Source organism: Pollicipes pollicipes, unplaced genomic scaffold, assembly GCF_011947565.3.
Source record: "Pollicipes pollicipes isolate AB1234 unplaced genomic scaffold, Ppol_2.1 Scaffold_3087;HRSCAF=3621_pilon_pilon_pilon, whole genome shotgun sequence".
Lineage (NCBI taxonomy): Eukaryota > Metazoa > Arthropoda > Thecostraca > Pollicipedomorpha > Pollicipedidae > Pollicipes > Pollicipes pollicipes.
This window is the reverse complement of record NW_023596225.1, coordinates 7,676,253-7,698,491: the sequence shown is the minus strand read 5'-3', so window position 1 is coordinate 7,698,491 and position 22,239 is coordinate 7,676,253. Positions and strand designations below refer to the sequence as shown.

At 52.7% G+C, this 22,239-nt stretch overlaps 1 protein-coding gene across 1 annotated transcript in view; it reads left to right on the top strand.

Annotated features, from left to right (window-relative positions):
• The window catches only part of trio (trio Rho guanine nucleotide exchange factor), a 147,734-nt gene that overhangs the window by 67,141 nt on the left and 58,354 nt on the right, over positions 1-22,239 (top strand). Inside the window, exons 31-35 of the mRNA XM_037211990.1 lie at positions 5,009-5,110; positions 6,164-6,322; positions 8,692-8,793; positions 9,244-9,374; positions 21,059-21,149. Of these exons, the coding sequence (XP_037067885.1) occupies positions 5,009-5,110; positions 6,164-6,322; positions 8,692-8,793; positions 9,244-9,374; positions 21,059-21,149 (585 nt within the window). The remainder of the gene's footprint in view (positions 1-5,008; positions 5,111-6,163; positions 6,323-8,691; positions 8,794-9,243; positions 9,375-21,058; positions 21,150-22,239) is intronic.

Here is a 22,239-nt window from a genome sequence, read left to right as displayed (position 1 = left end):
TCTGTGCTTAGCAAGCCTCCGCGCCCACTTGCCATTAGTTCGTACCAACAGCAGGGGCGCAACCAATATTTTCTTAGCAAGGGGGGGGGGGCAGACCTCGGTGAGAACGCATCCCGCCAATTTTTAAGTTACTTTTCGGAGCGCTTTGGTAAAAATGAAGACCTTTGGACCGAATGGGGCGCCCATTGACTGTGCCCCTGCATAAAAATCAAACAGCAGCGACAGCAGGGTTTAAAGGCTACGACCTTGCAGGCAGTGGTCGGTTTGTTCCATTTGTGAGGGCCCTCGTGTGACACCCGTCCACCATATTTGGTTGCCCCCCCCCACAAATCTTCTGACCCCAGTGCTACAAAATATTAGGAAAATATAAATTACACAGGGACCTTCTTCAGGCGTTGCCTGCGATTGACGACCGTGCTAATAAAGTAAAGGACTGTTCCGTGCCACCAACTTGAAAAACTACCGTACATCAAAATCAAGTGGCCTAAGAGCAAGTGGGAAATGTGTTTAGGGCGAGGTTAGGTGCACAGTTCCTCACAAGGACGTCATGTCGCTGAATAATTTGTTGGGTGTGGGGAGGGGGGGGGGGCGGGAAAGGCGTACCCTATCACAAAATATGTATTTCACCTGGATTCTGGGCTTATCTCCAATCATTTAGAAAAGTTCACGCCCCCGCTTGCAGAATAATTGAAACACTAACCGAACCAGTACGACTTTGCTAGATGTTTCTAATCAAACTTTGAATGTCTTTTAATTGCCTTGCCTCCAATCACTTTGAATGCTGCACCTACCCTACGTTTCCGCCACGTCGCGGCGATGGAGCCAGCAGCGGCGGGGGCCAATGACACATTAGGGCACCAGTAACGTCGTTGCTCTGTGTTGAGTCGCACAGGATTCCACCAATAGGAAACCCAGTGATGCCCCCCCCCCCCTCCCCTCACTCCATTGTTTCACTCGCCAGCTGACACTGCCAGTGTCCGAAGAGCGCAGAAAAAATAAATTATCCTATGAATTATTATAAATACTGCGGTTTGTAAACAAAAACAAAAGAAAGGTATAGGAAGTGTCAAGGAAAAGAACGTTAGGTTCTCCAGTACCAGCAATCAAGTACATTTGTCGCTGTATTCACCTTGCGTCTTACAGTTTTAAGCAGAAGTAAACGAACAGAACATTGGCACTGCCATGGCAACCAGGGTAACAGTGACTCAGTGAACCAGCATAATACTAGTGTTCTTTTACCATGACAGACACCTATATTCTACTAATAGACATGGGATTGATTGGCGTCAAGGTGAATGTCTTCGCATGCCTGCAATTTGATAGGGGAGCCATCAAAACATCCAGGATCGCAGCGTCCAGTATTGCTACCGTCCAGGATCGGGGCATCCAGCGTTCGTAAAGTCCAGAAAACGTCCAATTCCGTTCCCATTGGGGGCGTTTATAAGGTCTAGGGACGCAACGTCCAGAGTCGCAAAGCCCAGAGTCGTAAAGCCGTGTTCAAAACGTCCAGTATCCATGGCAACCAGGCTAGTTTGGATTCCTGCCGCTAGATAACACTACAGAAGCATCTTTGAGTCCTGCCGCTATTTCCCTTTTTTGTCAACAGATGGCACAGTCAGCCTGACATTCCACTGATGATCACTTGATGCGCAGTCAATCATGGTTACTGTAAATTGCCTATACGCCTGGCGGCCGTGTCCGGCCTGGGCGCGACCGCGCACCGGGGCTCACCGGCGGACTGGGCGCGGACACGCCGGGCGGCGGCGCGGCCGGAGACATAGCGGGCGGCGCGGGGTCGGCGGGCACCGCTGCGCCGGCGGGTTAAGCCGGCTCCCCTCCCCCCTCCCCCCGCTGCTGCCTGGGCCCCAAATGCCGAGGTACACTTGGTTGGTCACGGGCCCGTCATATTGGTATCGGTTTGTTTCCACATGCATGGAGGACCCTGTGCTGTTGCGGGGCCCCACATAAGGTAACGCTCCGAGGTGCTTCATGCTCAGTGGCCCTCTTCATTGACCTTTCTTCTTTTGTATTGATTGACTCTTTTTTATTTTGATTTGACTTTTTCCCTTTTTGAGCTTACTTGTTGAGGACCCTTCACTTGTCAGAGCTCTCTCTGTTTACCAGCCCGGGCGCTCCTGATCGCACAGGGGCGTTAATTCATGTACACTGATCTTCGGTTATTGCCCTTTGTTCAGGGGACCCTGTACTCCGACCGGACCCCGTATGTTAGTCTGCCGGGGTGCTCCCGATCGTTCAAGGGTCTCATCATATTGGTGTAAGGTTCCTCTCGTTTGTTATGAGGACCATTCACTGTCCACTGGAGCCTCTTTGTTGGCCTGCCACGGCAGTTTCGATTGCTCAGGTGCCGTCATTATTAGTCTCGGTATTACAGTACGCCGTTGACGGGGACCTAAATCTTAATCACCGAATGTGGGGCTATGCCGATTACGCCGATGAATTCGTTTTTCCGAGGCCCGCGTTCAACCGATTGCACATTACATACATACAGTGATTGAGCGGAAGCATTGTCTGCAAATTTGACGGGCGGCGGTTTGTTTGTCGGGACGGGCTGTAACACCGATTGGGGCTTGACGTATCACCCGCTGCTATGGCTATTTCCAGGTGGAATGCCTCTATTACGTACGTAGCAGTCATTAGGTACGCAGGATGCCATAGTCGTGTGGCCAGGACTCCATCCCAGGACACAAAAGTCCAGAGATGAGCACCCTAACCACCAACAACCATGCCACCGTCGCCCCTCTGCGGTGCGAACTGCACCCGTCCCGATAAACTCCAGACTGGTGTTGCTGGACCCCAAATTCTATACTTCGGAGGTTCTGAAGCGTAAAAGGAAGAAAGCGCGTCAAGATTGATGAAGTAGATGGCGAATACAAGGTCAAGATTCTCCCAATTCATTCAGCTTGTATATCTCAAAGAAGCTCAGTGACGTACACTTCAGTCAGTACACACACGTACGTACACAATCAGTCCGCCTTGCACATCATTCATCAATTCCTTTAAAAAATGAGAAACATCAACGCATACAGTAAATAAGGAAACCAAATACCGCGGATAATTTTATCCATAGCCCACCTTTCCTTGATTACCGCGCAACTACTGCCGAGTAACCAGGTATTTCCGATGCCCCTAGCCAGAGATCAAGGTTTTGAATTATTTAGTGCGCCTGATGCCTAGGGCGTGCTGACGTGGTAAAGTTGGTGCGCTCAAACAAAATGTTGCCCATATCCATACCCAGTAGTTTAATTGTGCAGCACTCTACCGCATGACTTCACTCGTCGGCTGAGGCGGGCAAAATCGGCTCCGGTAGGCGTCTATCGGACAGTATTCGAACCATTAGGGAAGGGTGGCAAGGAAGTGGGGCAGTATCCCAACCCGTGGGTATCACGCACGCAGGACTGTATGAACACGGGACTTCACGAACACTGGACATTATAAACACTGGACGCTGCGAGCCTGGACTTTTTGATTCTCCTCTGTGCAGGGGTTTTGGGCGGTTTCTAGGTGTTATGAACGCTGGATACTGTGATTCGGGACTTTTTGACCACTGGGCTTTATTTTTGCATTTTTATGGCTCTATAGTATGGTTTTATGGTTTTATTGTTACATTTCTTATGGTTCTTGATGTGCAGTAATGTTGTGATCACGCACCAATAACGTAGCAATGGCACTGGGAGTCGAGGTTGCCGCGTGTTTGCGGCCCTCGCGAGCTCGCCACCCGAATTCGGAAAATTTGAAGGTAGGAACATGGATGTATCTGTTTTATGATCGTTTACGATATGTTCTGCCCTAGACACGACGAATGATGTGCCATGCTCTTTTTGAACATTAGGTACCAATGTAGACCTATACCTAGCCATTTCATCCTGGCAGTGACCTGGATGCCAGTAGGCCTGCTCACGGAAAATATCATCTTCGTATCAGTACCTTTCCAACCCCTCAACGCGCGAGCCCAAGACAACGCAGGATTTCGATCGGATCGGTGCGGCTGCCAAAGTCACTTATAGTGATGGGTAATAGCGCAAAGGAATAAATTTGCTGCACGCTTGGTTGCACGGGCTATACGCGGGGTCATAGTCCATCAACACGGTTATTGGGCTACTTCCTTTGAGCGTTGCGTTGTGCGAGCTGGTTTATCCTTCCACTTCCCCTGAGAACTTGCTTATTTTTCCCGGGAGATCCTTGCAAGCCTCCTTCCTCTGCGAGCCTCGTGTCCACAATGCAGTTTCGCTACTGGCATTGCCTTAATCTTACGATCACCTTTTCTACAATGGGGTAGGCCATCGTTGATTTGCAGCTATGATTTGTGTTTTTAATCTTACAAATGCACCACGGCTGGAAAATCAGCCGGCCTTTATGAAACATACCAAAGTACGGTTGTAGAAATTCTCGAGATGTTTTTTAAATTTTTGTGTGTGGTTTTGTATATGTGTAAGTTGTAGTTGTTGTTTGTATGTTTCTGTTTTATGAAACATGAAACACATTTTTACAAATACACCTACAAATTTACAAACTACAATGCAAATTTACAAGAAGCTGCCTTTATGAAAAAGGCTACTGGTGTGATGCCCACACGCCAGTGCAAGTGTGTGGAATGGTGGGTGGGCATATCATGGAAGGAATGATTAACCAAAATATGTCATAGTTCTGCATGGGTCTTGACTTATCACGCGATTGCATTGATTGATGTGGATATTCAGTTCTCCAATGCCTTGGTCTTCGCCAGTTGTGTGCAATATGAGTCACACTATCATGCAACATATAATTGTCCGAATCAGACACAATTCGCTACGGAAACAACGCTGGCGGTTGGGCAGCGAGACAATGTGCTTGAGTATTAAGTGTGCTAAAACTAAAGCCTCATACTTTTGGAGACCTAATGCAGCGAATTGTCTGTTGATGTGCTGGGATGTTGGTAGAGCCCGACCCGTATTGTTCCTGCCGTATTGTAATGTTCCTGTGTATTGTTGTGCATTGTTCCTGCTGGCAGGACGGACTGGAGGTGATGATGAACGTCCCCAAGAAGGCCAACGACGCCATGCACCTGTCCATGCTTGAGTATTGCGACGTCGACGTGGACACGCTGGGCGAGGTGAGCTGACCCCGAGGTCGGATCATCAGCTGACCCCGGGGTCGTGTCAGGTCGGTAGCTGACCCCGGGGTTGTCAGGTTGGCAGCTGACCCAAAGTAGTGTCAGGTCAGCAGCTGACCCAAAGTAGTGTCAGGTCAGCAGCTGACCCAAGGTAGTGCCAGGTCAGCAGCTCACCCCCACGGTCGTTTCAGGTCGGCAGCTGACCCCGAGGTAGTGTGAGGTTGACAGCTGGCCCTTGAGGTAGTGTGAGGTCGGCGGGCAGCTGGCCCCGAATTCGGGTGAGGTCGGCAGCTGACGTTGATGTGTAAGGTCGGCAGCTGACGCCGAGGCGTAAGAGATCGACGTCTGTGAAGGACGGTGACAGCTATGACGCTTCTGCAGATGACAGGACAGCCTGGACATGCGGTGGTGCCGCTCGTATGTGGTCCCGTCACATTGAGATGGCGCGGCATTGGTGATGCCGTTCCGCGACTGTTCGGCAGTGCCAAGCCCTGCCTGGTGGGGCATAGGGCAGCGGTGTCCTTGTGTCGGCTGATAGTGGGCGCTAGTGAGATGTGGGCTGGGTGGCAGGGAGACGGTGAGGCCATGTCTGGCCACGGTATGGCACGGACAGGTTTTGCCGGGTCAGAGCACGAAGCGAGCACGAGGTCAGTGCACGGGATCAGAGGGACGAGGCTCGCGGCTGGCGGCCGGTGTCGGTCGTGCCGGCCTGGGCTGCCTCACGCTCTGCCCGGCCTTTGTGTGGCCGTGTGGAGCGGCGTGCGTCAGGCACAGGCGACCGCGCCTCAAAGCCCGACTCGTCATATTCGTCACGTGGGCTTCGGCGCCCGCATTGCAGGAGCGACCGGCTGTCATCCGCACGGAGACCCGCGCTTCCTGTGTCATCGCCCCGTGGCAGTGGTTGTTGGCGCGGTTCGCTTTCGCGCCGCGCCGGTTGTCAGGGAGACGCGCCAATTGATTCGGACAGGTATTGGCAACCTGGCACCCGGCTCGGTGCGGGTGTCGCGCTGAGTGCCCCGCGCGGAAGCTGATGACTGTCTGGCTTCGTTGCAGGTCATATTGCAGGACTGCTTCCTGGTGTTGGATAGCAAGGGCCTGATCCGGAAGGGTCGAGACCGGCACCTCTTCCTCTTCGACTTTTATCTGTTGTTCAGTAAGGAGGTCAAGGACACCAACGGCAAGTCGAAATACATCTACAAGCACAAGCTGATGGTGAGATAGCGCACTGCTCTCGCTCTCGTATGACTCGTGTGGGGGGGGGGGGGGGGGGGGGGTACCACTGGTCGCCGTTGTGTTCGCCGGCTTACATTGGCTTCTTTTCGCTCCCTCGGCGTCTGACTTTCTCTGTATCTTCCTTCACATTTCTCCTGTTACCATTACCATCTTCTTCAGCTCGTTGGTTTCAGGCACCCACCCACACACCGACGCACGCACGCACGCACGTTCGCACCTACATACGCACGCACGCACGCACGCACGCACAATTTACTCACTCACCCATTCACTCGCGCGCGCGCGCACGCTCTCGCTCTTTGTTTTTCTCTTTTCGTCGTTTTCTTCGTGTGGATTTCACGCACACCTATCACGCAATAACGTTATCTTATTGATTACCTGACTAGCCCACCTCGGTCTTTCTGCGGGCGTGCAGGCTCTCGGTCTCGCACCGCATCGGATAAACAGGGTTCTAAGGGATGAAATCCATCTGTCCGATTCACATGTCAGTGGTGGCCGGATCTCCAAGCTGGGCGAGCCGGCGACTGGGGAGAGCGGAGGCGGCGTACTGCTCCCCCACCACGGGGGGGGGGGGGTCGATTCACATATTCAGTGGTGGCCGGATCTCCAAGCTAGTCGAGCCGGCGACTGGGGAGAGCGGAGGCGGCCCACTGCTCCCCCACCACGGGGGGGGGGGGTCCGAGCTGGCTTAGCTGCGGAGCAGCGCGCCGCCTCGAGAGGGGCGCCTGCTGCGGTGTCCGGTTATGGGGGGCCGCAGCTGGGCAGGATCCGTGTCTGTGGGCAGGGACTGAACCGAGTGCCCCGCTCACCCCCTCTGAGGCCGAGCCGAGCTGGTGGCGTCCGGCTCTGTCTGAGCGGAGTGGCTTTAAGCGAAGGCATTAGCAAACTGGCGTCCCGAAGACCACGTAGTATAGAAATGCCAAAGTAAAAAAATCACTGAAAATGGTGGACAATGAAATGTGAACTTATTTACGATTCCGGTGAAAGCTGCCCTTTGCTCGCGAGCACTTTCAAGTTGCGGAACAAGTCGAAGTCGAATACCTTAAACGGGAGGTACGTGTAAGGGAAGTTCGTCTTTTTCCGGTTTAGCGAGGGCTGATTATTACCATATATTTGCTATGTGTAATGAAATGAATGATGAGTCCCACACATTCATCGCAAATAACAAGAGATGAGTCAAAATAGGGTGAGTGATGTGGTTTCGTGCAGCGGGTGAAGTGAAAGTCCTGTCACTCCATACAGTTGTGACTTGCAGACGAAATACAGAACGTTGATGTTTGGAAGGCCGGGACGTGTCGTTGGTGTAGAGTTTTGTTCGGATGTGTGTTTAATGCCAGCACTCAAGCGTGCCGTTTGTTGTGATCAGCTGCGACTTATACATGGCTGATGTTTGTGGTGTTTTGGACTGCGATGGCCGCTTGATATCGTGTGGTTGGAGACTAGGTAAACATTCGGAAAGCAAGAAGTGAATGCCCATATGCATCCTGGGATCTGCTGAATGAAAGCGAATTTTGAAAGAAAAGAACGAGAACGGTTGCTACGTCATTGCGTGGCCGCAATTACGAAAGTTTTGGGCTCGTTTGATGGGTTTTTAGTTAATTCGGCGTCTCACTTTGCTTTTAAGATACACCAATAGTCGTCAACCAGAGTGTTGTGGTTTTTAACACTACTTGAGAATTAGAAGAACAGATGGGTGTGGCGCACCTTTCGCGGTACGCCCCGCCCCCCGCGTGCAGCCGGACGGGGCCAGGGGCCCGCGACGCGACGCTGCGGGCCTGGGCGCGGCAGCCGAGCGAGACACCGCTCGTAGCCATCCCGGGCAGGTGGAGGGCAAATTGTGATGAAAACTGTTGGCCGGCAGTTAGCGACTGACTGTGCGATGTCAGTTGAACACGACTGGAAGCTGCCAATGAAACAGAGGGCCGCTGAATGAAGGAGGGGAGGGTGGAATTGCTGAAAGTGGGGAAAGCTTTTAGCGATTATTGTGTTCCCCGGCGCGATTTCTCGCTCTGTGTTGATGTTCGCTGTTAGGATGCTACTGATATGTCTTCGAGTGGAAATGCGAAAGTCGAATTTCATTTGCGAACTAGAAGGCCCTCCAACTGCTCTCAGTACCACGAAGCGTTAATTCGTGCTAGTTGTGCCCATCTTACGGATCACCGGGAGAGCCCAGGTATCTGTTGACCTCCGGATGAACCGGCCGACCCTCCCTGACCCCGTGTTGGAGCTGCTGAATGTTGTGGAAGGTCGAGCTGGCGGGCGCGGTCCGCTGACGGGTTCGGCCGGCTGTGCGGCGCGCCGGCCCCACCAAACGCCGGCCGTGACCGGGCGCTGCGCCCCTGCCGCAGACGTCCGACATCGGCGTGACCGAGCACGTAGAGGGCGACGAGTGCAAGTTCGCCGTCTGGACCGGCCGACCGCCGCTCAACGACGTTAAGATACTGCTCAAGGTGACGGCTGCACCGTCCGGCGGCCGCGGCGCCGCGCCGGACGCCCAGCAAGCTCTCGGGGGAGAGGCCTGGCGACTGTGGCCGCTGTCGCTGCCATGCTGGGAGACGTGACCAGTAGCGCGACGTCGGCCGCGGTCGCGCAGTGCCCGGCCTGGGACTACGGGCTGGGTTGACGCCCCGCTATCGGCTGGTTCAAGGCGGCAGCGCTGTTGCGCACTGCGCCCGCATGCGCCCGGTTACTTCAATAGACACGTGACTAGTTTGCTGCGACGGACATGAAACGTAGCCATCCCGTCTTCCGTGCTTTAACGACGACGGTCGTCGACGCACGTACGCGGCGCTGGTAAGTATGGGCGCGGTTGGGACCGGCCCGAGGAGCGCTGCCGTGTTGAGCCGGCCGTCGGTGACGCCATCGGCCCGTAACACCGGCTCGGTGCGGCGCTCCGGCAGGCCAGCAGTCTGGAGGTGAAGCAGCAGTGGGTGAAGCGACTGCGCGAGCTCATCCAGGAGACCTGCTTTCGCTCGTCGCTGCCGCTGCAGATCCCGCCGTCGCCCTCGAGGAAAGTGCAGAAGACGAGCAGGTGAGCCGCACCGACGCGGCTAGGTCGGCGGGGACCGGGCTGGCGCGGGGGTCGCGCTCAAGCCCCGGCCAGTAGTGGGAGCCCCGGGCGGACTGCGTCGGCGTGGAGGGTAGGTACGGCTGGGACAGACGGTTGCTGTGTGGCCCGGGAGTAGACTGGGCGCCGGCCGTGTCCGCCACTTCGCGGTGTTACACTGACGCAGCCGACACCGCGGCTGGAGGCGGCCCCACGCCAGAGGCGTCGGCGAGCTTAGGTCCTAGCTGGCTGAAATCCAAGCATGTTGTTCCCGACATCTGTTCGTTCGACACTCATGCATGCCAGCTGTACGTGCTTGTTGACCTTTGTTGCGTTTCCGTACATCTGCAAAGATTCAGTTGGCTAATACCGCCAGGTGAATTGTGGCAAGTCACGGCTGGGTGTGGCCAGTGAGCAGACCGTGATTCAAAGCTGTTTGTCTAACGATGATTGGGCCAGGCCGGTAGGCATCCGATGGCTTGAGACTGGAGACTTTGCTGCTCCACAGAACTCCAGATGAGAAGTGCGCCAATGTATTGCATGAACTATCACGTTGTCAGCAGATCATTGATGGGAGGCAATCACGGATGTTGGGAAAGCGGATATGTCATGTGAGTATGAGCAATGCTTTAGGAAAATTTACACCGTGCTGGGAGCTCCGTTTGATCGGGAGGTCTTCATATTATCCAAGGTACAGAATATCCAAAGGTACAGAATGTCCAAAGTTCATAATGTCCAAGATACATGATGTCCAAAAGGAGAAATAAGGTCCAAAATGGCACAGAGTGGAAGGGCCCCGTTTCATAATGCCCAATGTGCATAATGTCCAAGGTACAGAATGTCCAAAGTACAGAATGTTCAAAGTACAGAATGTCCAATGTGCGTATTGTCCAAAGTACAGAATGTCCAAGAGCCAGAGCTTCCAAAATAGTTCTTGGAGCGGCCGCCAGGGTGTGAATAATCGCCCTTATTGGTAGGCAGCGTTGCTCCTCCCAGCGTCCGCCGAGCGCATACAGTCGGCGCCAGTGCGAACACTACATGCATGCCGTCGGGGGGTCGCATAGCAACGGATTCATTTCCCACGCCGGTGCAGAGATGGTTTCGCATGCTGTTGGTCAGCGAGGCAGCGCTCGACTTTCAAGTGATCGTTGAGTACGAGACGAGTGGGGTGGAGTGGGGCGTTGGACACGCGCGGAGCTGCTGTGAAAGCGTCGCAGCGCTGCCCTAAGCCGGCGTGGCACTTGTTTTGTGTCTGACCGGTGGCGTGTTTGCTGTTTGGTCATAGCTTTATGCAGCTGGAACCTCTTGTTGCAACTGCTGTTCATTCTAAGTGATCGCAGCAATTATCATCGTTTTCACCACAATTAGCCTACAGCGTCCAAAGGAGCAAACGTTGCAAGAAAGGGGAAAGTATGGGTATCACTAATTTATGCCTCCTATCGGATTAATAGCCTGTTGCTGATCATTTATCACTGGCATCTAGGTCAAGGGCGAAACATGTTACAAAGCACGCTACATTACAAATCATAGGATATGGTTCAATGAAAAGCCATTTGTGGTCAAGGTACGGCACATGATCCCATTTAAAACGATTAGCTGGTGCATCAACAGATTGGTAGATAATTTTCATCGGTGTGGATTCCCCACATCAGTTTATTGGGTCTGTCAGGGGCGGCGCCAGGAGATATAAGTTGAGGAAAGGCTTTTCCAGAGGAGTTCTTGAACAACATGGTGTCTCCTTTCAGAGAGGGGGGGGGGGGGGGGGGCTCTCAGGCCTGGTCCTTTTGAAGCGGGCTCCGAGGCATGTGACATGTTAGTCCTCATTTAACTGGACCATGCATTAATATTCATGTAAATCAATGTCGACAAGAAAAATCCAGAAGTGCGTAGGTGAGTGCGTAAATGTTAAACTGTGTTTAACTGTAGTTTCAGTGCGTAAACGTGACATCGGTCAAGTCGTGAACTAGGAACTCTGAATGAGGGGCCAAACGCATAAAAATACGTCAAGTTGTCATAAGTTGTCAAAACATGGCTGTTGTCCTCTACGGCTGTCCATTGATTCCCCCGAGCCAGTAACTCATAAAGCAACGAAGCAGTTTCGCCGTTGACGAAGCAGCAACGGTGAGCCTGTCTCCCGAGCTGGGAAAGATGAGGGTCATAAAAACTGTATGTTCGGAAGGCTTAATGCCCGGAAGATCTATACGTGGAATACCCGCACTCGGATTGCTCACGCTCAGAATACTTCGGAATAACCTTCTTCTCACCCGGATGAGACCTTAAAAGGAAATGGGGCAAAGAGCGAATGTGGAGCGCTGAGGGCGAATAACAGGGGGACCAAACCTACCCACACCGTCACATGTGGGCTAGGCAGCACGCACTAACTGAGCTATGGCGACGTCTCTGCTACTAAAAGTTCCACCAGTCCAATAGGAAGCACTGTTTAGCAAGTCATGAGATCGCGCCGGGCTGAGAGGTGGCTGTGCTTAGTTTCATATATCTAGGAAGTGAGTTTGTAAAGTGGGCGAAATCTGAGGACAACTTCGGTTTTTTGGATATGCTCGCCTTACAAGAGAAGTCCGTGACACTGCCTCTGTTCATCGCATGAGAGTAAACCCAGAAATTCATCACCCGTTAAAAGAAAAAAGGCAACGATTACACGTGTGGCAACCGTTAATGTTTACAACGTTACTGTAACACACACACACGCACGCACGCACGCACGCACGCACGCACGCATGCACGCAGATTTTTTTCTCACAATTATGAAATATATGCCCAAACACAGGTACGTCTGTATACCGGGAGACTCGTGGCTACGCCAAGATTCTATGCCAATATTTCCAAAATATTATGATAAATCAACAGTTCCAGGTAGTACACGTGGCCACCTGTAAATAAGCTAACGCGTAACGCGCTACTCAAAAGGCCTGGGAATGGCCGCAACTGTTACAAATCCGTGCAGATCCTGACAAGAAAAGGTATTAAAGTAATCAAGCACGCAATTTTCTATATCCTAATGTTAGGCACACAGCACTATGATATGGCTTGCACGATACATCGATGGCTAGGCCGGAAGGTTTCGATGAACTGTATCACAGATCAGAAAGCAATTCGTTACAGGAAATCAGTGTCCAAATGAATCAGCAGACAAGTCTTGCTGAACGTACCTTACCTGAACAACAGCGCTAACAACCATTATTTCACGATGGTGCTTGCGATTTTATCCTCTGTCAAAGTTTGCCGATACGCAGCGATTCTTATATCCTTGGTCCGCGTTGTCTTATGCCGTTGCTGAAATCTGTACGTAAAAGTTTAAGTATGTTATAATGTGTGCCATTGGTGCATGTATGTCGACTACTTCCTCCCCTAATTGTGAGCATACGCCGTCCGTGGACATGTGTCCCCAGGTGTTCATTAAACGAGCCTGAGTGCCATGCATTATTCTTATATGCAATTTCACTGGAAAAAGATTACAAGACATTTTGTGTACATCCTCTGCGTGCAGAACCATACACCATATATTGTGTTTTCTGCTCTATTCTGTGCATTTTCCTTTCGACCATTGAGACCATGGGTGTAGGTACGGGGGGGAGGGGGGGCAGGGGACCATGGACCCCCCACTCTTCAAGGCGGGGGGCTTGCAATGTTAACTGCCCCCCCCCCCTTCCATTTTTCAGATTAAGGTTGCATTTGGCTTACTTTTGTACTACATGTAGCATGCATGCCGATTTACCTAGTTCACCAGACATTGCCCTCAAGATGCGTCATCTTTTTCGTTTGCTCATTGGCCATCTCTTAGTGTTACAGCCGCAAGGCCGACGCCGCACGGGCTGGAGACTACAACGCTGGGCGTCGAGGCTGTTGTTGCTATGACTTTGGAGTGCGCATGTTCAAGACCATATTGCGTAGTCCTCTTATCAGTAATCAGTTATGACAGGATCTTGAGCATATTAAGACGAACATGGGTTAGCCATGTTAATACAAATTAAGAACCCCATTTCATCTACATTCTACCGTCCGGGAGAACTCAATATCGCTGAAGAACACAGAAAAATACGGAACTAGAGTATATGTGACAATTATTGAACTATCTGCGGTGATCAGGGATGTTGTTGCGTCAGTGAGGGTTCCTGTGCTGATCCGGGGCTAACTGCGCGGGTCAGAAGGCCTCCCGTGTCAGAAATGGGAACAATGTGATATGATATATCCTTGTAATGGCCTCCGGATCGACCAGGAGATCCCGCCCCGTGCCACCAGAATGATAACCAGAAGACACTGCGATGGAACGGAATGGCCCTTCGGCCCTTGACCGGAAACGGCAATGTACCCTGATGTTCTGCTCAAGAGGCCCCCTACCCAGAAGGAAATAAGGGGTCTAAGTATTGTTGAATAGGATGGGTCGAAATAAGCTTAAAAACGAGCAAGTTCATGCCATGTTTGCCAGAGAGCGTTCATTTTTCAGAATGTGCTAGTAAAGCAAATTACATCAAAAGGCTTGAGCATGCCCGCCCGCAACCTGGAGAGCAAGGACAAGGATCGTCTGGTTTGCAGCTTCCGTAAAACAAAAAAGTTTCGGCCACTATAAGTGCCACCAGACGACGGGCGCCGTGTCAATCTGTCTTCTGGATGGATAGATACTTGCGAAAACACGAGAAATAGAGATCTTGCCTTCACTCTTCCAGTTCAGTTACCAGATTCCAGCCCCACTTCACGGTGCTTTAAGGGCCAATCCGTTGTTCTCATCAGTCAAAAAATTGCACACGTGAAATATGCGCTCAATACTTTTACTTTACTTAAGAATATTTAAGAATAGTTTTTCAGGAGCGTCAACATTATCGTCCACCCACTGGCCACAGCTTAGTATCAACTGCTAGGCCGACGCTGCGCAGCCTTCGGAGACTGCAACGCCTGGTGTCGAGGCCTCTGTTTCTAGGATTTTAGAGTGCGCATACTCAAAATTTCGTCACGTAACTTGTGTTAATATTCAATTACAGTGTTTAAAGGTAATGATTTCAGAAGCGTCATCATTTTCGTCCACCGGTGGGCGACGGCTAAAAGTTAGCTACTGGGTTAACGCTCCGCGGATAATGAAGATTGCAACGCCTTGTTTCGATGTTTTTGTGCCTAAGATTTGCGAGCGCGCATGCTAAAAAAGCATGTGACACAAATTGTATCACTCATAGATTCTATCTGAATGGTGAACATTTTCAGACAAACGTGGCTTGGCCATGCTAATACACATTGTTGACCACTCAATCTGCAATCAAATTTTCATCTTCAAATTTGGATCAAACACATCGATGTACAATCTACATTCGCGATGCCCTCAAATGATGTAGAACTGAGATGAAAACTTTGACAAGGCGTCTGAACTCTATCGGCTTAGAAAGAGTCAACTTAACCATTGTAAATTAAAAGCGCCGGTAATTTATTCCATGCAGTTGTTCAACGCCTGATTTCTGCAGTTTATTGACCTCAAAAGTACAAACAGAATTGAGCTCACGGTAGCTCCCGGTTTCTGTTCGGGTTGCAAGATAAAAATAACAATAAAACGAAGAAAACCGGGTCCCTTGTTAACTAGTAAACTATATCCGGGGATGTTGGGGGGGATTACCAGAAGCTAGGCTTTTGTCAACCATGCGTTCCCCCTTGGCAAGGCTCTGGCTACGCCCTTGCCCACACACAAAAGTAGACCAAGTTGCGTACGTTGCATGATGGAAAATGAAGTGTCCGTTGGGCCAATCTATGCCTAAGGCAGACAGCTTCCCGGAAACTGTTTTTCTGCGATGGTGTGGTATAAGGGAAGACAATGCGGAAAAGATACTGTTGCAGGTGTCCAACACATGTTTCATACACCATGTAGAAATAGCGCTGATCGAAAAGTATGCAACAAAACACGTACGATCAGTTCGCAGTCAGTCATGCGGGAGACATCCGGGCCAGGGCAGTGACCACCGACGGCGGACAGGAGCAGGGCCCAGATAAGGAACATATGACAGATGGGCCTTGTTATGTGGCTTTGTTCTTAAAAGCAGTGTGAGCCATCGATCCACTTTCAAAATTCTCACCAGCCTATGTCCATGCCGTATTTTGGCATTTACACTGTGGAGGCAGATGCGTCCTCAATGACCCAAAATGCCTACCCGCTCGTACAATTTCGCTTCCCCAGGAGGGACAATGTTGAAATGGACAAATAATCTCGGGAAGCTGGATAGTCTTATTGCAAAATGACAGAGAGTCAAATAGGCAAGATTGTGCACCAGTGAGAAACAGCTCTAGATGCATACCTAGCGTAGCAGCCATGACATTTGAATAAAGAGCGATGGCAACCTCCATCTCTACCCCCTTCCGCCGGTTATCGGGCTCGCTTTCCAGAAGAGTTGCTGAAGTACATCCCGAGCTCGCCCCCCCCCCCCCCCCCACCTTTTGAAACGTTCCTACGCTTTTGTTTGAGGCATATATGACAGCTTGACGAAGTTTTTATGGCAGTCCTTTTTCTTTCGATTTCGGCAAAGAAGCCTGGCATGAGCTAGTTCCATGAACCAAAACGCACAAGTGTTATTGGCGTATCGCATGTGCGATCATGGTCTTATATGTCACATAATTGGAAGAAAAATGAATCCAGACATAGCATAGATTAAGTCTAGCAGGATGATAGTTTAAATACTGTCGTTACACGCGAAATTACTAAATGTGACAAACAATGCAACAAGTTGTAGGAGTACTCCGTTTACAGAATGAATAGGGTCGATAAAGTGAGCATAATCGAGGAAAACTTGATAGCATATCATTCTTCGGTATCGCGCTGAGTGCTTTCTGGCTGTCTCCAAGAACAATCTCACAGATTTGACAATAGCCTGGTGTTCTTCGCAAACTTAGTGCACGACTTGAACGTATAGCTACATGCAATAGCCGTGCACCTCCCCTAGCTCCAGTATTTGTTTTCATCCATCTCTCTTTCGAAATGAGGTTTCAATCAAGGTCGTACATCAGATATATTGACGAAATGTTTTACATCGGAGCCTAGCAGACTGGCCTGTTAGATTTCTTTGCTAAAATTAGAAACGCTATCCCAACATGTCTGTCATACCGGTACAGAGCGCTCAATAAAGTTAATTGCTCCCTCCACACCTTATTTGTAGTACCGCTAGACGGGACCTAAACCGCAGTAATACGCTTCAAGCCCATGGTGCCCCCATTATACTAGACTTCTTGTCGGCACGCCCATGACTAAACAACAAGCAGCCATGAAATCTCAAATATTAAAAGCGTTGCGCGTTTCTTCTGTCCTTCAGTCGTGGAGCATAATGTGTTTGAAATGGAATTAAATGGGAAGTGCTCCTCGTTTTCCGTGACCATATATACCCGTAAAAACGAGTGTCCGGTGCCGCTTGTATCGTGCCTCTTCGATGTAATTCCTCATCACGTCCAAAAACAAGCCGTAAAAAGGTGAAATAAACGCATTCTTCATACGTGGGGCACGTCGTCATAGATGACGTAATGTCAGAACAGGGATGTGCCGCGCTAACACTGCACAGCGGAATGACTGCAAACAGGGGCGGGTTCAGTATGTCGTGAAGGGGGGGGGGAGCACACAACATTGTGGTGCCCCATAGAGTTTGGGGTCCCCTCCAAACAACTTCTGCCATTAAATTTTAAGATAAAAGGGTAAATTAGTGGTTTGTGGATAAGGGTAGTTTAGTCACGTAGGGTAAGTTAGATAAGTAAATAAATTTAAGTACATTACATCCCTAGGTTTTTAGCCAAAGAAGTGCTAGCTTTTAGCCTTTATTTTGTTTTGTTACTCTTTATAGCCCTCGTTTTCTACGGACTGCGCAGCGTAACATGGGTTCCACTACTTAAATGATTTGTTTTATGCATAAATGTGCATTTATATACATGTATATATATATATACATGTATACATTTTATGTATATATATATATATATATATATATATATATATGTAATAGTAAATACGGGACCCCACGCAAGCAATATGCACGACCTTAGGGTAGCATGGCTAGCAGTCCTCATCCTGATTTCATTCCAGTTGACCGCTCCAGGAAAACCTAGTGTTCCGTGGGGGGTGAAAGGTCCTCACGTTTGCGCCAAAGGGTGGAAAATGGAATGAAAAAATGGGGTAAGACATCAAATATTCAGGAACTTAACTACAGGGACATTTCAGGTGGGATCATCGAAGCGTAAGATTTCAGACCGGTTCATTGGACACCTTAGTGGCGCACGTATACAGAAGGTGCGCACATCGTTGCTAGGAGAACATGATGGGTAAACACGTCAAGTATACCTAATGTCGATTTAAGTAATCGCATCGCATGCGTAGTTTGATAGATGCAACATTGCACAAGAAACACCAGCTGTAAAGAAGATGGTTTAACGCCAGGAGCCAAGTATTCATATATTTAAATTGTTGTGCGCAATCGTCGACTTTGTTCGAGGCAAGTAAGCATGCATCACCGTAGGACGTCACATGAGCAGCGTTTTTCATACATCTAGAAATGGCGCGTTAGTCATTGTCTTGAGCACCTTGACCTAATGATTGGTGCTGGTCATCTTTTACTTCAAATATAACTGTCTGTGTTTCGATCAGCTTTCCGCATGTGCTGGATATGGGGTGTTTCTATAATACCATATTGAAGAATATTCACCCTCATTCAACAATATTCACTACTGACCACGAAACATTTTTGATGTTAGCTTGCTATTGCTGAAAACCCATCCCATAGCACAATGCTAGTGTATGATGCCGGAAGCGATTATTAACTCGAACTTATTTGTTGTTTGAACTTGTTTGAACTTATTAACCCGAGCTTATGATGTCTGCATTATACTGACAACCGAGCAGTCAAGATCGGCATCCAGAATTACCCACTGCTGGTGTCGATTTCGACAATTATATTTTCGGGCATAGCGCGGCTATAATTCCATTTCATATTCCGCCTGCTTTCAATGGTTTTTTTTAGCACCCCAAAATGCAGGCAAACCTTACCGGGCTCAACTTTGACAATCGGCGACTAATGCTCGGCGCGGCGCCTCCAGCCGGCTCCAATGCGTCGTGGAGCGGACATGGATCTGGTACTAAGCTAGTAATCCGGCCGGCCAGCCTCACGCGCGTGGTCTTGGTAATGGTGTCGACTGTATGTGCGCGGCCGGCGCTGGGCGGAGCAACGCTGCCTGCCAATAAGGGCGATTATTCATACCCTGGCGGCCGCTGTAGGAACTAGTTCGGAAGCTTGGGTGTTTGGATATTCAGTACCTTGGACAATGCGTACACTGGACATTCTGTACTTTGGACAATCTGTACTTTGGACATTCTGTACATTGGGCATTATGAAACGGGCCCTTCCCACTCTGCGCCATTTTGGAAGTTATTTCTCATCTTGGACATTGTGTACCTTGGACATTATGAACTTTGGACATGCTGTACCTTGGACATTCTGTACCTTTGGCCATTCTGTACCTTGGACAGTATGGTACGGACCCGTTTGGTCTCTTTAGCTCTGTTGAGTTTTATTTCAGATCACCACGTGCAGATTGCAGACGGTGTCAAGGGGGCGGGAGGGGGGGGGGGCGATATGGCCAAGTATCGCTTTCCTCGCACTGAAGTAAGAACTCCTCACGTCCGCCATAAACTCTTCCACATCGCCGTTAACCCCAGAGCGGTTGCTGAATCGCTAACATCTTCTTGGAGCGCCACCCTCTCGCGTTGTCGTCCGTGCCGTGGCCGCTGCCCGTGCCGGCTTCGGCACGGCCCGGGCCGTCTAAAGCGGGCGCCACTCCGCCGGAGACAGACGCCGGCGTGGCGTGGAGACGGACGGTGGTGTCTAAGGCGCGGCGGATGTGGCGCAGCGATCGCCTATCCGGCTGGATGAAATCGCAGCCGGCAGTCACGAGCCGATGTGTCGGCGCCAAGGTCGCATAGTTGCGACCGCTCCCCGCGGCTGGGCGTGGGTTATTAGGTCTCGGGCGCGCGGCCGGGGCGCGCCACGGCTCACGGGCGAGAGGCGTCGGCCGAGCGCGCGTGGCGTGGGCGGACGGGGCGGGTGGCGGCCACGGCAGCGCCGCCGCTCCGCTCGCGCCGCACATCGATCGCGTCGGCCGCCGCCACCGCGGGCGCACGCCTGTCGGCCGCCGGCGCCGCGCTGCGCGGCTGGCGACTCGTTGTCAGGCAACGGCGGTAACGCGCCTGATTGCCGCCGGATTGGCGCGGAATTGGACGGGCCGCGCGACCGGCGCCAGCGCGCCTCCACGGCCGGTCCGGCGCGCGGCGTCGACGCACGGCCGGCGCCGTGGCGTGCGGAGCTGGGCCGCGGCGGTGGCGGACGGGCGCGGCGTGCTGATGGACGGCGGTTGCACGCGCTGGTCGCTGCGCGGACGGGTGACCTCCACCGCGTCTGTGACCCGGGGTGCCCCAGCTGGTCGTCCTGCTCTCGTGCGCGATTGGTGCTGACGGCGCTGACTGGGTCTTATTATGGTCGCCGTCCCATCCTCAGTGCAAGCTTTTTACGACGCTAGTGGCTTATGGTTGTCGTTTCGGCCCCGTTGCTAGGTCGGGATAACGAGCGTGTGCTTCGAAAGCTGTTGTCAGCTGCCTAGTTTTCTGCCAGCAACAGACAGGGCTGTCTTTAATCCTACTCCCGGGATGCGTCAGCCAATGCGAGTCCCACTGATATGCGACCGAAAGCCATCGATCAGAACGCCATAAATGCCGCTTCACTGCGACAGACCGCGACGTCGACCTACTTTGTCGACGTCGAGCGGAACTTCTGCGAATTGAGGGCTGGTCTGTCACTGCTGATAATCGGCTGGATATCGTGCTATCGTACCGTCCGCGTGTGCGCGGCGCCCACGCTGGCGTTCCCGCGACATGGCAGTCGACCGCATGGAGGCTATCAGTCCGGTCACGTTATATGCGCCTGGGGAGTGCGATACAGTCTGATCGATTCGACGGAGGACTCGATAGTGCCGTGCTGGGCGTGCACGGCCGGGGCGCCCCAGGGATCGTGAGGGCGAGCCGCCAGGCAGGGGGGTGGGCTGCCACCTGGCCCGGCCTGGCACCGTCCGGCTGCCGGGGACGTTGCAGCGGGGAGGGGGAGGGATGGATGGCGCCGCTTCGTACCGACAGCGGGGGCCAAGTAAAGGCGGCGGCGGCAAACGACGATGGCGTCTTGGCCTCGGGCTACCACACACACGCACACTAACACCGCGAGCACATTCGAGTCGTGAGAGCGTTTTTTGCCGATGTTTGCGTCTCACGTGTCTCCTGTCCAGACACCTGCCAGCCGACGTGTGTGTCGTTCTGTCGGCCGTAATCCAGGTGTGCGCAGCCACGACCGAGCCCGAACTCGGCGACGGCGTCCGCCGTGCTCTGACATTTACAGCCTCCGCCGCGGCCGCCGTAAACTTTCTGTGCCGCTGACGAGGCCGGCTTAAGACCGCCCGGCCGCCAGCGTAGTGGGAGGCGCCGTCCGGGACCGGGTGTGCCGGCAGGGGAGCCGCGTGAGGCGGCTTCTCGCGGCCACCTCCCTCCTGCGACGCACGCTGGCCCGTGGACTGCCGACACGTGTCGGGGTGTGACCCTGAGCAGGCTGCGAATAGCTGACCCGCTGACCTGTCACCGGTCTGACCCGCCGCCGCCCGGCCCGCAGGCACCTGGACGAGCTGCAGCTTGAGGCCGACAACGAGCTGGGCTCGCTGCAGTCGTTCGGCTCGGCCAGCCTGGCCTCCGACTCGGACAAGGTCAGTGGCGGCCGCGCGCCGGCCGGGGTCACCGCCGCCGGGGGCCGACCTATTCCGGGAGCGGCCGGCCCGCTGTCGGTGCGATTTGCCGCTCGCCGGGGAGCCCGTGAAATGGGAGCCGTCCGGATGTCCCCGGCGCCGGGCGACCATGTGTTGTTTGCGCCGAGTGCTCGTGGTGGGGCATTGCACGGCGTTGTGCCAGGCGGTGGCGGTGAGTGCCCTGTTGGCAGTGTTGGACGCATGTAGTTTGTGACTGTTGCGAGCAGTTTGCTGTGCTGATGCGTCTACAGTCAGAATGGCCAGGCTCACGCGATGGACTTCTTTCAGTGAATTACGTGACTGGTGAGGTGTCCTGCGATGGAACAGTGTCTGTGAAGACAAAATTGTTTTGACCGAACTGGCCTGTGCAAGTTTTTGTTGCGTTCGATTCGACGTCCTTGCTTGGCGTGATGATCGGTGCCGTTTCAATCTTGCGCGACGCAACAATGAGACGCGCTCAGATTGGGACATGATCGCCCCTTGCGCTTGGCTTATGCGCCAAGCGCCGGCTCAGCCCGGTGTTGAGGCCGTCAGAGGGCGGGGGGGGGGGGGGGGGGGAAGGGGGCTGTTTGGCTGCGCGAGGCACTTAGGGCGCGGCACGCCAGCCTTCAGCGGTGCATACTTCGGAGTGACTGTACCGTCGGTGGACCGTAAATCCTGCTGCCGAGCGCCGTCGCTTGGCGTGTAGGGTGGGGCAAGGACCCAGCGCTGGCTGCGTTTGGGCTCAGAGCGCCAGGATGCCGCGGTATGCCTTTGGTCCGCGCTGTCAGCCTCGCGCTGATTTCGCATCTTGTGTTGGGGCGCTCGCATTCTTGTCACCAGACGCTTCGACACGGGCCGAACGGCTGTCCGTCTGTTTGTGACCGGCGCCAATGGCCGTCGGGAACGGCGGCGGCGTCACCCGACCGGGAACGGAGTCCGTGTGCGATCCGCTGACTCACGACCACCTCCGGACCGGCCGGCTTCGACCGCCGCGAGCGGACCGGGCCCGGCTGCCCGGAGCGGCGAGCCGCCGCCTCCTGGCCTCGCCACGCGCTCCCCGGACACCGTC